Here is a 15,053-nt window from a genome sequence, read left to right as displayed (position 1 = left end):
TGAGGCTCAAGGACCATTCTGGGTAGGGCACCTGCTGCCTGGCAGTCTCACCCTCATGTCTGCCCCCTCCCACAGGGGGCTGCTCTGCGAGTGAGCTCCGAGCTCTCTCCTGGGGGGCTGTTGCTCCTGCTGCTGCTGGAGGTGCTCCTCCCAGAGTCCCTTCCTCACCCCATGCCGAGGTAGGTGCCTCTCCTGCATGCTGCCCAGCCAGCGTGCCCTGGCCCTGCGCACCTACGAGCAGAATGAGACTGACCTTTGTATTCTGCCACAGGACAGAGTGACCATGGCTGGCTGCTGGCCACCCATGCATTCATCTGCTCAGGCATTCATTCCATACAGCCAGGGCACAGCCAAGTCCTCATCGGGGGTAGGTGGGAGTTACACAGGACTCTGCCTGCCCTGAGCTCCCAATCTGGTGGGGAAGACAGACATTTTGACCATAGGGAAATCCCAGCCGTTACCAGGACTGCCTTCCCGGGGCTGGGGAGGGCAGGAAGGCAGCTGCAGGGCGTAGGGATGCAGTGCACAGAGCCTGAGTATGAGCCCTGGCTCCACCAGTTGCTGGCTTATTCGTGGAAAGCCCGTTTGAGGAGAACAGGGCCACCTATCTCAGGGTCTGTCGCAAGGACTGAGTAAAAGTCACGGGAAGCACTCAGTACAGCATCTGGAGGACGGTAGGCACTCATAAGACCGAGTTACTATTAAGTGAAGTGAAACTAAGATCTGTGAAGTGAGAAGGCAGGTGCCAGGTGAGGACGTGGAAAAGGAACATACCCTAGGAAGTGGGAACAACACGTGCAAAGGCCCTGTGGCAGGAAGAGGCCTGTGATGGTTCTGACAGAAGGGTCTAATGAGGGGTGGAGAGAGACTGGGGGTCAGATTGGGTAGAAATTCCACAGGGCAGATTGCCTGCTCTGCAACCTTTGACGCGAAGGCCCTCGCAGCTCAGATTCTCCATGCCTGAGAGGGCACAGCCCCATCCCTCCACCCCCACCCTTCCTTGAGGGAGGAGGATGAGCCAGGCCAGCTTACCTCCTCCTCCAAAGCCTAATCAATCTGCTGGCGTCACGGCGCTGCGAATGGTGAGGCTGCTCTACCCTGCTCCACCGGAGGTGGCTGCAAACCTGTTTCCCTGGAAACGGAGATAATCATTGCAAGTCAGCTCATGGCAACTCCGCTCGCGCGTGGGAGCCACGCTTATTATACAAGCTGATTTACACACTGTCCTTTTAAAACCTATACATCATAATGCAAGGAAGGATCACTATTCCTCCTTCTCTGGCAAGTCATCCCGCATGAGGCGCAGGGCCGTTCAGCTGATGTTCTAAAATCTGCACTCTCTGCTAAAAATACAGGAAGCATGCTCGCTCTGCTCGCAGCTACCGCGGTTGAAGTAAATCCCACGCAAGTGTCCAGGGAGCTGCATGAAGAGCCTTCACATACATTCGCACCGGGCAGATGGTTTCCGTGAAATGTGGGCGAGGGGCCCGCCCCCGCGGGCTCCTGCCTTGAGCCTGTGGGCGCAGCTTCTTTCAGACGCGGGGCCTCCGGGGGCTTCTGCCCCTGCTCACCGGGCACCGCGGGACACTCCGCGCCCTTTAGGGGCATGAAACTGTGCCCTGTGGGTGGCGTCTCCACAGGCCAGAACTCACCAAGGTGTGTGACAGGGGCCGAGGTGCGTCCCCGGTGCATCCCTGCACCTTCCCCAACCCCCAGAGCGAGTCCCTGGCTGCAGTCGAAGTTATTTAACGCTGCAATTAGCCGCCGGTGAGTCATGCGGCTCCGCGGCCTCGCTGCTGCAGCGGCCGAGACCCAGTGGAAAGGACCAGAGGCGCAGGCCCCGCTGCTCGCCGGTGGGACCTCAGACGGCCTTCGGGAGACCTCGGCCCCAGCCCTCCCGTCCTAGGCAGGCATGGAGGCCCTGAGGGGCGGAGGGGGGGATCTCCCGCACCCTCGCCTTCCTCTCCCCCTCTTTGAGTTCTCACGGTGGCAAAGCGGCGATTTGCCGCCTCCACCCTCCTTCACTCAGGCCGTGAACCGCCTTCTGATGAATTAATTCACATGCACCCGCGTCTGGGGAAAATTCCTGTCTGATCCCAGAGAAGGGCTTTAGACTAAAACCCAAACGAGACTCATTCAAGGTTCTGCCCAAGGCTTCACCTCCAGCTTGGTTCAAACGGTTCAAAAAGCATCTCTACCCACCTCGCTCCTGAGAGCACAAGGACACACACACATGCACACACGGGCATGCAACACACTGCACACCCGGCACACAGGCGCGCGCGCACTAGCACTTCTGGAGATCCAGGCTCGGTTCCCCATCCCCCATCCCCCATCCCGCCAGCACCCCGCAGCACTCCGCACCCAGACCCCTACCCTCCCGTGCCCGGGCTCCCCTTTTCCCCAAGCACCTCGATTCTCCTTTCCGCTCCCTCCCTGCCCCCAGACTCGCCCCTTTCCCTTCCCCTCCACCCAGGCTCTCCCTCATGCCCACCCCCAGCACACAGCTTCCTCTCCCCCTTCTCCCCGCACCCCCAGCTAACTTCTTCAGCCTTCCCGACCGCCGCAGGCGGGTGGGCGTGAAGTGCGGACCGGACCGTGGATAGGGGAGCGCAGACGTAGGGGCGCCGGCAGGCGGGAGGTGCTGGGGAGTGGGGCCCAGGGGGTCCGGGAGAGACAGCTGCAGAGAGAGCCCGAGGAGGGGGGTGCGGACAGAGACTGGCGTTCCCCAGGCGGCCTGCGCTGGATAGGAGCACCTACAGGGGCAGAAGGCGGAGAGAAGCGGCGAGGGGCCACCTCTCCTTGGGGAGGTGGCGGAGGGGGCTCCTGGGGGCGGCGGGGGCCGGTGGGGGCGGAGGAGGGCGGCGCCAGGGCGAGGCGCGCCGGGCCGCGGGCGGGGTGGGGGGAGCAGAGCGTCCTGGGAGGGGCGCCGCTGGCTGGGGAGGGGGCGCGCGCGCCCTGCGGTCCTCTGCGCCGCATCGGTTCCCGGCGCGGGGTCGCGGCGGCGGTGGGAGGCGGAGGATGCGGGCTCCGGCGGCGGCGGCGCGGGCCCGGGAGGACGCGGGAGGATGAGGAGGAGGCCGGCGGTCCGGCCGCGCGGCGCCGGGAGGAGGCGCAGGCGGCGGGGGCGGCGGCGGGCGGCGGCGGGCGCGCGGGGTGCGGGCCGGCTCGGGCGCGGAGGATGAAGTGGAGCGTCCGCGGGGCCTGCGCCGCGCTCTCCTCCTGCCTCCTGCTCGCCTGCGCGCTCAGCGCCGCCGCCGTCGGCCTCAAGTGCTTCTCGCTGGGATCGGAGCTGCGCGGGGAGCCGTTCCGGCTGGGGGCCGCCGCCGGCGCCTTCTACTCGGGGCTGCTGCTGGCCGCCGGCCTCTCGCTGCTCGGCGCCGCCCTGCTCTGCTGCGGGCCCCGGGAGGCGCCCCTCGCAGGGCCGGGGCCGGGCCCGGGGCTTGGGGTCCCCGCGGCCCCGGCAGGGGCTCCAGAGGACGCGCCCGGCGAGCCGGGGGTCGCAACCGGGCCCCCGGGGCCGGTGAACAGCCAGAACCTGCTCCTGCTCGGCGTCCTCGTCTTCATGCTTGGGGTCCTCAGCGCCTTCGCGGGCGCGGTGATCGACGGCGACACCGTGTCCCTAGTGGAACGCAAGTACTCCCACTACTGCCTGCCCCCGCGGGCGCCGGCCGCAGCCCCCGGCCCGGCCGCCGCGGCCCCCGGCCCGGCCCCCAGCGCGCCGCGCGCCCGCAGCACCCTGGACAGCGCCACGTCCGCCAAGTGCCGCCAGCTGAAGGACTACCAGCGCGGCCTGGTGCTCTCCACCGTCTTCAACTCGCTCGAGTGCCTCCTCGGCCTGCTCAGCCTCCTGCTGGTCAAGAACTACAAGTCGTCGCAGGCCCGGCGCGGCCGGCGCGGCCGGAGGAGGGCAGGCCGGGCCCTGGCGCGGCCCCGCGGCGGCCCCGGGCTCCGCGCGCAGCCGTCGGCCTCCCGGGCGCGGCGGGGCCGGCGGGGCCGGCGGGGGCGGCGGCTGCAGCCGCGGCCGAGCGAGGCCTCCATCCTGTCCCCGGAGGAGTCCGACTTCGTCGCCCCCGGGGACTGCGCAGGCTTCGCGGCGCACCACGCCGTCTCCTACATCAACGTGGGCGTCTTTCACGCGTTCGACGAGGCGGGCGTGGAGGTGTGCTGCGGGGGTCACCCGTCGGTGGAGCTGCCGGGGTACGCGCCCTCGGACCCCGACCTCAACGCCTCCTACCCCTACTGCTGCCGGCCGCCCTGCGAGGCGGCGCGCCCCTGGGAGCCCAGCCGGGCCTGCTGAGCCCCGGGCCGGCCCCCCGCGGACCGCAGCCGCGCCTTTGCACCGGACCGGCGCGGCGAGGGAGGGCGGGAGGCTGGGCGGGTCCAGAGCCAGGCCTCGCTGGGCGTTGCATCTTCGACGTGGCTTTGCATTCTCCGGACTGGCTCCTCTGAGGGCTCCGTGACCACAGGAGGGGTCCTCCGGTATTATCATTTGTGTCTGGGAGGTTTCTCTTCTTTTCTGTGTCGTTCGTATCCGGATTCCATTTTCAAGTTTACAATAAATGTTTTGGGGTTGGCGCGCCCCGACCGCACTTCTCTGGCAAGTCCGTTCCCTGGGGCCGCGCTCGCCTGGAGGTCCAGGCGGGGGAAGTGCAGGGTGACTCACGCAGAGAAGCACCTGGCTGAGAGGACAGAGACGCAGCAGCTGGTCCTATAGGCACGAAGGAAATGAACAGCACCAACAGCAACACTTTGTACACGGATGTGCCTGCCTTTGTTGGTACTTTCTTACTGTAAAGCTCTCCATAAACAGTGAACATGTTTGGTAAATTCATTGCAATTTAAAATTGGTGAGTTCCTTTATTAAATTAATTGCTATATTATTGGAGAATATTCATCGAGTTGGAATTAGAGGAAGTCTATACACAGATCAGTTTTGGGGAAAATGGTTGAATTTGGTCAAATGTTGATTGACAGTTGTATTCTGCTAGCTGGTGGACTAAATCCAGCCTCTCTCTGAAGCTAACTTTCTGTGTGTAGAGAGACACGATTACCACGTCCCATACATTTTCTGTTTTGGAAACTAGGTGTGTGGTTTCTACTGCAAAGCAGAGCTTATTTTTGGTTAATACATATGAACAATCTAATCCTATTTTGGAAAATCAGTCTTAGTTTTTCTGGCAAAGATAATTTTCCTGTTGATTAATTCACTAATCTGGTAATTTTGACTATTATGGCATTTCATTTAAAATATACCCCTTAAATAGCCTTAATTGATGTGAAGGTCATACTTTTAAATGATTAGGGTCTGTACGTGTGTCATATTTATACACACAATATGAACTGGTTTCCATGATGGTAGAGTGTGTCTGTCTGTCCGGTGGGCTGGCCAGGAGCCAGGCAGCCTCAGAGTCTTGGAAAAAGGTGATTTGGCTCTGACTCCCGTGTGCCTGGAATCGAGGCCGCTGACTCAACAGCTGCGAGCAGAGTCCCACCCTGACCCCAAAGGTGTTTATCTCCTGCAGGTGGAAGTGGAGACACAGCCAGAGCTCTTGAGGGTGAGTGCCAGCACAAAGCACTTTAGGAGAGAGATTCCACACAGACATTGTGTGGAATATCTTTACAGTATGTAGGAGTCTACGTCTAGCTGTGAAAAGTAGCCTAATTTAAGGATGGAGCAGATTTCCAGGTGCATGCAGGCTCTGGGGGGAGACCTCTCCCCAGCCCCCAGCTGCCCAAACCCAGAGCTCCCCTGCACCCCTGGGACCAGAGCCCCCTGTCCAGTTGACACTTGGCTGGGCTGCCCTGCTACAGCCAAGGCCACTGGAGGGAGGAGGCCCCAGTCCCATTTCCCAAGAAGAGAAGTGAGACATGTCACCATTCAGTGGGCTCATCTATGGAGGTGGCAAACCTGTCCTCGCTGGTGCTTGGACAATTACTAAGAAACTTGAGAATCTGATCAAAGAGGCTAATGTCCTCTCCTTGCTGTGTTGATGCCACCAGGGAAAAAGACCGACTCATGGCCCATTTACTAGGTTATCATCCACAGGACTCATCAGAGAGTTGCCCATGTCAGGCCTTTGCTTTCCCCGGGTGGTGGGAGACAAAGAAGGTTCTGCTGAACTGAGGACCTCACTGGTCTGGTCCCCTGTTCTTCCTTACAGCCCAGTCCCTCCTGCCCCGGGACAGCCAGCCCACTAGCCATATACCTAAGCAGAAATGTGTCAGTGGCCGCACAAAGCGGCTTTTAGGATACTTTCTCCCATCTACCTAAATCCAGTCAGTGTGGCACTGTTAGATGTTTTCTGCTACCACCTCTTAGGGAGAGATGTCTTGGCAGCTGCAAGGCTGACCACCCCCCCCCAGGGCTACAGAGCAGAGGGCCAGGCGGGTCTGCCCAGTGTGGCATGAACGTGGGCAGCACAGACACAAGAAGTTAAACCTCCTGTGTCCCTTTTGTTTTTGAGGTGTTCCGTCTTGCACATTTTGTACAGCATAAAATGTCAGATGCCTTATGAGTCTTTCCAATTTGTGACCAAAATCAGTGGCCTCTCTAAAGTTTCAGGCTTTTCTTGGGACAAAAAAGAAGGCAGAATGAAGTGGGGGTGGGCAGGGCCAGTGGCCAGCAGTAGCAGGGCACTGTGTCATCTGTGTGTGCTGCCCCGCTGCAGCAGGGAGTGTCTGGGGTGCGCAGGCAGCTGCTCCTGCCTGAGCCCCGGTCGGGGCAAACTGGCCTCGTTCGTGCACCAAGAAATGGGATGACTTGTTTTAAGACTGAGTGTCCCTAACGCCACAAACATTGTTAGGCCCACTTTTATACAGGTTGGTATAATGATGCAGGACACCAAGGTTTGACTTTTTAAAGTTTTTCCGAGGAAACAGATTTCCACATATCCCTAAACCCGATTGTTCCAAAGACCATTCTCAGGGGGTGGAGGCTCCCACGCTCGAGGCCCTGCTCTGGCTCCGAGCTCCCTGAGAGTCATCCAACGCCATCCAGCTCATGGCGGCAGTTTCATTCATGTTCATTCCATTTTTTGAAATTTTAAGTTAGAATCGATTCTTTGTGCCAGTTGGAAGATAATGCCAGTTCTGGGACCTTTCTAAAAATGGGTCATATTCTGCTTCCCTGCCCAGAGTTTATTATTATGAGATCCAAAAATTAAACTAAACACATGTTAGCATTTTGACATGGCTAAATGCTGAGTTTGTAAGTTATTGTTTTAAACATGAAGGTGGGATTCGGCCCAGTGGCAAGAGTTCACTGCTCATGTGGCTGGTCACTTACTGTTGGGGGACAATTTAATGAAGATGACATATTGCTGTGTGAGGCACTGGGCAGTGCAGTCACCAGGCAAGCCATGTTTCCTCAGGATTGGTGAGCGGACATGCCCGAGGCCTTGGGCACCTGGGCTCTATGCCTTTCCTTAGTCAGAGGGGTGCTCCCTGCTCGGCAGCATCAGTCGGAGCCACACAACTGAAAATTCAGTCACACAATCATTTAACTTTAAAAATCAGTCAGACGGTTGCTGTGAAGCTCAAACTGCTGGCAACTGAAGTTTTTACTCCTGGCTGGTGTCGTGATGTAGTGCAGGGGAAACATGTGTACACATGTGTGCACACGAATGCAGGTGCACACGAATGCAGGCACACACGTGTGTACACATACACATAGTATGCACATGCACACACACGCACACACACACATGTATGTATGTGTGCTCATACATGCACACACAGGGCCTCCTGGTCGTTGTCTAAGGGCCAGGCCAGTGGGCCTTGTCCGGGGCACTGTGGCCCTGCTATGGATGGGGCATGCTGGCCTGGCCGTCCCTTGCTGCAACATCACAGGACAAGTGTGCAGGTAGACTGCCCTGATTGGCCACCTTGTTGCCGCTGAGCTGCAGGTCACATCCAGGAAGGGTGGGCTGGTGGGGCGTGGACGAGCCTTGGGGTACCAGGCCGAGTCCCTAGGCTCCTCGGCAGAGCTGTGCTGCTCACGCTGCTACAGCTTGACTCGGGCGCCAGCCAGGCCGGCACCCTCCCCAGTGGCCAGGGCCGGCTCCCCCAGGGGCAGCGGATGCCTCCTGTCTGGGCCACCCTCTGGTGCCCTCCAAAGTCATTGTCACCCCAAAGCATATTTTTCTCACTAAAACATGAGAGAAAATTAATAAATGGCAGAGTCTTTAAGAGAAATGAATTCTGGCATATAAATGAGTATGAATTGTTTACCTACTTGTGTGCCTACCTTTTTATATGAGACAGAGGCAGCAGCCTAACGGCAACTGGTTTAATTTCCCAATGACCCAATACCTTTGCTTAATCTGCTGCCTCCCAGTACTGTAACTGACAGGGAAAAACCAGTAAGATGGAAAAAGAAAATAATTTAATTTAGGAAAATAGTATGCAAATATCATTATGTCCCCACATTTGAATTCTCCTAAGGACTTCTTGGGGTGGCAGGAGAAAGCCTGGGGGTGGTGGCGACAGAGCTGTCTCTGACAGCTCTCCTGCAGTCTCCACATTTGGAAGGGAACCCACTGATGCCCGTGGGCTGCACCTGGAGAGGCTCCAATCTGTAGGGTCTATATTCGTAGCCTTTTTATCTGCTATTGATCCTCAACGGAATGTCACTTTTGGATCAATAAAATCTGTTTAAAAATATAATATACTCCACAAAACAATCCTTTACTCCCCGTCTGTGTGGTCATCGTCCTGTTGCCGGTGGACTGTGCGGTAGAAAGTGGCCAGATTGGGCGTGCTGAGGGCGGGGCCGGACAGGGAGACTGAGGCTGCTCTGGGCCTTGTGCTCCTGGGACTTGGAAGTGGCTGTCGGGCAGCCCCCAGCCTGTCCTTCCCATGGCACCTAGAGGGGCTGGCCCGCCTTCCCTGCCTTTCTTCCCAACCCCCAGGGCCCCAGGTTTGGCCTCTGTGTACCTGCTGTGGCCCCACAAGGGTTTGCCATTTCCTTCCTACACAGTTTCTCAGTCAGCAATCTGACCTCTTTCTTCATCTTCACTCGTGACACAACATTTCCCAAAACTCGGATCAGATCATGTTATCCTAAACTTCAACAGCTGCCCTTTTTCTGAAGGAGGAAAGTAAACCCCCTGGGCCTCCAGCTGGCCCTTCAGCCTTTGCTGTGGCCACTTGGGTGCCAGAGAGGAGCTGGGGTCTCTCATCTGGTGGGGCCTCATGAATAAGAAGGTGTGACCCCCGAGGCCAGGGGTCCCTGGGCAAATGTCGGGGACCCAGTGTGTGTGAAGTGGGAGGCCCTGTAGAGGAGGAGACCCCTGAGAAGGCAGTGGACACAGCACGGGGGACTGAGGGATGGGGCCGACAGGTGGTGGGGGACAGCAGGGAGACGCTGGGGGAGACCCAAGCCTAGGCGGCGTGCTGAGAGGGTAGCGTGTTGTCTCTGGGAGGGCCGTGGGTCGGGGAGGCAGCAGGGAGGAGGAACGTCAGTGCAGGCAGGGCCTGTGCAAGGACGTCATGACAACAGTGACATCACTGTGCATAACAGCAGGAGCCACTGCCTCGGGTGCTTCACGCCACTCAGCCGTCTGTCCTGGAGAGGCCGCGGCAGGCCATGCTGTTGTTGCCTCACTGCCACAGCCCGGGAGTCCCACTGTCTGGCCCCCAGCCCGAACCTGCACCGGACACAGACGCAAGGAGCCCGAGCCTCGGCTCCACCTGGTCCTGTGTTCTTGTAAACGTGGCAACAGCAGGATGTGATTGACTCTTGTTCTCAGAGGAGCCTCCAGGCGGTGTAAATGCCTGGCCCGCAGCCGCCCCGACTCTGTGACTCCGGAAAGGGCACCTGATACTTTCTCAAGGGGCTGCCAGGAGGCCACGTGAGTCGTACGTCACCCCTCCTGGGGGCTCGGGGAAAGAGACAGAGGAGAGAGTGGCTGCCCCATGCACCTGTGGCTTCTAGCCGCTATCTGATGGTGCCGCTCTCCTGGGTGTAGCAGAGCCGCCCACACCACAGCCCGAGCAGGCCGGCCAGGCTGCCCCGTACGTATTTCTCCTGACCTGCTGAGTACCCAGGGCACTAGCTGGGCAAGGGGCAGGCTGGTGGTTCCGGCCTCCAGGCCCAGCCTGAGCTCCAATCCCTTTGGGTCACAGACAGGTCTGCCCTGAGCCGGCCTTGCAGTGGCATGCTCCCCACACACCTCTCCCCACCTCCCACATCCTGCCTGAGCCATGTCCAGTCTCTGAGCCCTCCCTGGCTGTCCCCGAAGCTCAGAGAATCCATGTCTGCTTTTTCATCTGGGACACACCAACATTTTATTCAAACTAGGGCCTGAGAGTACCTCCTTGTGGAACATTAGGGCTCCCAGTCCCCACATACAGCTGAACCTGAGCCTATGGCAATTGTAGCACCTGTCCCTGAGAGGAGAAATTAGCTGAGCCCCAGGTCTGGCACCAGATCATCCCCTGAGCCACCGAGGGCAGGATTGGAGATCCCTTAACTTTGTATCTACAAACCAGCCACGTGAAGATAGAAGGCCTGGGATAAGGTGCAGGCCAGACGGTGCAGGCGATAGAAAGAGGTGGCAGGAGACACGTGGTGAGACGAGGTGGTGGGATGAAGGCGGGAGGACGTCTGTGACCGGATGCAGGTGGTAGGGTGCACATGGCGGGTTGTATGTACTTGGATGCTGGTGGTCAGATGCAGGTGGTAGGAAGCAGGTGGTAGCATATACGTTTTAGGAGGGGTGTGTAGGATGCCTTTGTTTGTTGAATGGATGGGTAGGGCAGTTGGACCAACCCTGACAAGACAAGTGCTTTCTGAGAGCTCCCGAGTGTGGGGTGCACTGGAGACTCTCAGCACTGTAGTGCCCACCTGTATTCATTCACTGAGGGCACTGAGGAGGCACCTACTGTGTGCACTCAGAACTGGGTGCTAGGAGTGTAAACATGACCAAGGACAACATGGTGAGGCACTGGAAGTAGACTTCTCCACCAGTGTAGCAAATGGGCCAAATGCCCTAATCCATCACCGTGGCATTGGGATGGCAGCAGCTGTGGGGAGGCCCCGGGGAGGGGGGATTCCAGAGGTGGGAGCAGCGGCCTGGGGCACTGCAGCCCATGGAGGTGTGCAGGGAGCAAGAGGCCAGGGCCCTGGGGGACCCTTGAGGGTTCAGGGTCTCGAGGGTCACTGCAGCTGCAAGCAGGTGGGGGAGATAGAGGGTCCCAGGGGCCAAAGCGACCTTGGTGTCAATCAGGTAAGGGGGGAGGGCCGGGAGTCTGGGGCAACACGATGGAGGTTGCAGGCAAGGATCTCCACCACCCAGGGCCCCAGACACTGTAAGAGCTTGCATTTGCTTCCGAGGGCTGCCATAACTCAGTACCACAAACTGGTGTCTTCAAACAGCAAGTGTCTGTTCTCTCCCAGTTGGCAGGCGAAAGTCCAGCAGGGCTGGTTCTTTCTGGAAGCTCTGAGGGAGAATCGGTCCTGGCTGTCCCCAGCTGCTAGCGGCTACAGCAGGCCTGGTGCTCCTGGGCCTGCAGACTCACCACTCCACCCCTGCCTCTGCCATCACCTGCTGCTCTCGTCTGTGACTCGGTGACTCTGTGTCCTTTCTGTCTTTTATAAGGACACCCTTGTTGTATTTAGGTCCCATCCTACTCCAGTATGGTCTGCAAAGACCCTGTTCCCTGGCAGGCCACATTCCGAGGTTCTGGTAGATGACATTCCCCCAGTACAGAGCTCAGCGGAGGTCTGTGGTTTGCTCCTTCTCTTTTCTGGGACATAGTCCCTCCTCCCTGCAGTATGTGCTGTGACCTCAGGTGACAGGAAGCAGGGAGCTGTCCCTGTAGTGGGTGACGAGGCCAAGTCCACATTAGACCAGGGATATTCATGATCCAGAATGGATCTGTCAGGTGAATATCTAAAACAAATAAGTAAATGAAAAGCTGAAACATTTTCAGGCTGGGAGCCACCTTGCTGCATGTCTCAGGCCCTCCTGGTGTCTGCAGAGCCCCAACTGCCCAGGAGGGCCCACCCATGAGGGCCCCTCCTGCCTTTGTAAGCATAACTCAGGTTATTTTTTCCTTAAATGTGACTTCGAAGCTCCTCTGCCACTGTGCTGCTGGAAGAGCCGGCTCCGCCGGGAGTCTGCTCCCGGCTCCCGGGCTCCTGTAGCCGCTGCCCCAGGCTATAGCCTGACCCCATCCATTGCTCAAAGCTCAGCAGGAAAAGAAGCCTCTGAGGCCTTTGTAGGCTCAGGGTGGTCCTGCCTTTTGGTGCTTGTCACCTGATGAAGGTGATGATACTGAACTCAACAGGTGTCTAGGGAGGGTCCTGCTTGTGTCCCAGCATTCCGCAGCAGCGAACCAGACAACGCCACTCCCACTGCAGAGCACACCCCACCCCGGGGCACACCCCACCCCAGGGCACACCCCACCTCAGCGCACACCCAGTCCCAGGGCACACCCAGTCCCAGGGCACACGCCACCCTGGGGCACACCCCACCCCGGGGCACACCCCACCCCGGGGCACACCCCACCCCAGGGCACACCCCACCTCAGCGCACACCCAGTCCCAGGGCACACCCCACCCTGGGGCACACCCCACCCCAGGGCACATCAGCCTCTCTGGGCATCGGCATCACCTCACCAAGGGCTCCTTTGTCTTATGGGCTCACCACGGGCCAGGCCCATGTGTCAAGCACTTTAGGCTCATTGCCTTCAGCACCCTGAAGACAAACTTCACAGTGGGGAAGATGCACAATCAGAGAAAGAGCTTCTGTTGCTCAAGCATGGAGCTGGCATGAGCCCCTGGCCGCAAGGATTGGGGGCTGCGTCACTCTCCCTGGGTCCGGGAACTCTGCCTTGTTCTAGCCGCAAGGCAGAACCAAGGTCTGTTCCTAAGCAACATTTGTGGGAGTTTTATAAGCACAGGTATTGGGTCGCAGGGTGAAAACTTCAGTCTCCCTCCAGGTGTCGGGGTGCTGACATCGCCTGCTCACCACCCCTTCAGGGTCCCTCGAGACCCAAAAGCCTGTCCCCCAAAGTCCAGGTCTTCCCCTTCTCAGGAGAGTAGCTCCACCCCCAACCCTCATCCTGTCCCCCAGGCCCTACACATGCCTGTCACCAAGCCCTTCATCTAGGCACTGGCTGCTAACCAGTCTTGTTCATTTTCTTTATTCAATAGCTACCCACGGGGCCAGGTACCACCAGATGCTGGGACACCAGAGTGGCACCCATCTCTCCAGCCCACCGCCTCCACCCTCATTCAAGCCTGAGTGTTCACTCTGTGGGAGAACTCCAGAATAAAGACATTTTACATCTTTTTTTCATACTAAGTTTGGAAATCTGGTTGTATTTTACACTTAGAGCACATCTCAGTTGGACCAGCCACATTTCCAATGCTCAAAGCCGTGTGTGGCTAGTGGCTGCCAATTGATCTAACTTAGAATAGCCTCTTTCCATACATACTTCTTTTATTTTGAATCGGGAAAAATGTTAAGCATGTAGACTGTGAATAACACATATGTATCTACCACTGAAATTCAGTGTGCATTGTCATCAAAATTAAAACACAATATTCTACACTTCAACAGTTTAAATTTTTTTCCATCTTTGGTCCACATTTCCCTTTTATTTTTAAAGCTATAAACTTACAGGAATAGCCAGAGCTTCCCCATCATCCTGCCCCCTGACCCTTTGGGTTGCACTCAGCTGGAGTCGGTGGTGGGTCATTCCCAGGCATGTATCTGTGCTTGTGTCGTAACAGTGTGTGTCCACACACATTATAGTGCATCATTTGGACATTTTAAAACTTTACGTAAATTATGTCGTACTGTATTTAATCTTTATGCAATATGCTCTTTTGCACTCAATGTTATGTTTCTGAGATTCATTTTGTGGTGACTGGTTCATTTATCTGGTGTTAATATATTGCATATCCCACGTGTGGATAAACCGCAGTTTATTTAGCATCCCCTGCTGAGGTGCTCTTGGCTTATTTCCTTCTTCAGTGTTATAGTCGGTGCCGCAGGGAAAACCCTTTCACCTGCCTTCTTGCTCACAGGTCAGACTTCCTCCGAGTCTCACGCCCAGGCGTGATCAGAGGGCGTGCGCGTTCGGCTCTGCGGGATTGCTGTGTGCAGTGAAGGTCCCGACACACGCACAGGTGTGAGTCACACCCTGGCAGCACCGCGGGGAACCCACCTTTCCTGCCTCTCCCAGAACTTGGTGTTTTTTCCACCACGCTGCTTTCTGTGAAGGGCCATCCCGCCCTCATCCTCATTTCCACAGTTCCCAGTGAAGCGTCTTCACTGATTGTTGTGTCATCTTGTGTGTGACCATCTCTAGCTTTCAGAAACGTGGCTTGTCTTTTCACTTCTGGATTGATTTCTAGGAGTTCACTGCACATACTTTGGACACCACTCCTTTGGGGTTTGCAAATACCTTATCCTGGAGTGTGGTTGTCTTTTCATTTGGCAAAAAGTAAATCACTTTTATTAATCTTTTCCTTTAAGGCTTATGTTTCCTGTCTCTTGCATAGGAAATCCTCCCCTATCCTGATGTTTCCTTTTCTTGTAAAAGTTTTACAGTTTTGCTTTCATATTTAGGCCTTTAATGCATCTGAGAATTTATTTTTGTTTATAATGAGAGGTAGAGATCTCATTTTATCCTTTGTCATTGGATGTGTGCATCTATTAACGTATCTATCAATGTCCACATGTCTTTTTTAATTTTGTCCTTTATTATATGAATCACTAGATTATTCCAGCACCTTTTCTCTTTCATCATATTTTGAGCCAAGTATTTCACAGCCTTTATGAAAACTGCTATTTGTCAACTGTGACATCATCTCCCACATGCATGACAGTCCACATTCATGCCACTCTCCTCTGTGCCCTGCACTGTCTCCTACTGATGATGTCCCACATCTTTCCTCTTCACCTAAAACTCTTAACGTAATATAACTAAACTTTAACGTGAATGTAAGACTTAAAACTCTTAGAAGAAAACACAGAGTAAAAGCCTCATAACATTGGCTTTGGCAGTGATTTCTTGGATATATCACCAAAGGCAGA

At 56.7% G+C, this 15,053-nt stretch overlaps 1 protein-coding gene across 1 annotated transcript; it reads left to right on the top strand.

Moving 5' to 3' along the window:
• The first annotated feature begins 2,966 nt into the window (after positions 1-2,966).
• Positions 2,967-5,273, top strand: TMEM271 (transmembrane protein 271). Its single transcript, XM_045528890.1, has one exon. The coding sequence runs from the start codon at positions 3,182-3,184 to the stop codon at positions 4,298-4,300; it is 1,119 nt and encodes a 372-aa protein (XP_045384846.1). The 5' UTR covers positions 2,967-3,181; the 3' UTR covers positions 4,301-5,273.
• The last annotated feature ends 9,780 nt before the right edge of the window (positions 5,274-15,053 follow it).

The sequence above is a fragment of the Lemur catta genome, chromosome 17 (assembly GCF_020740605.2).
Source record: "Lemur catta isolate mLemCat1 chromosome 17, mLemCat1.pri, whole genome shotgun sequence".
Taxonomy (NCBI): Eukaryota; Metazoa; Chordata; class Mammalia; order Primates; family Lemuridae; genus Lemur; species Lemur catta.
This window is presented reverse-complemented; position numbering and strand designations above follow the sequence as displayed.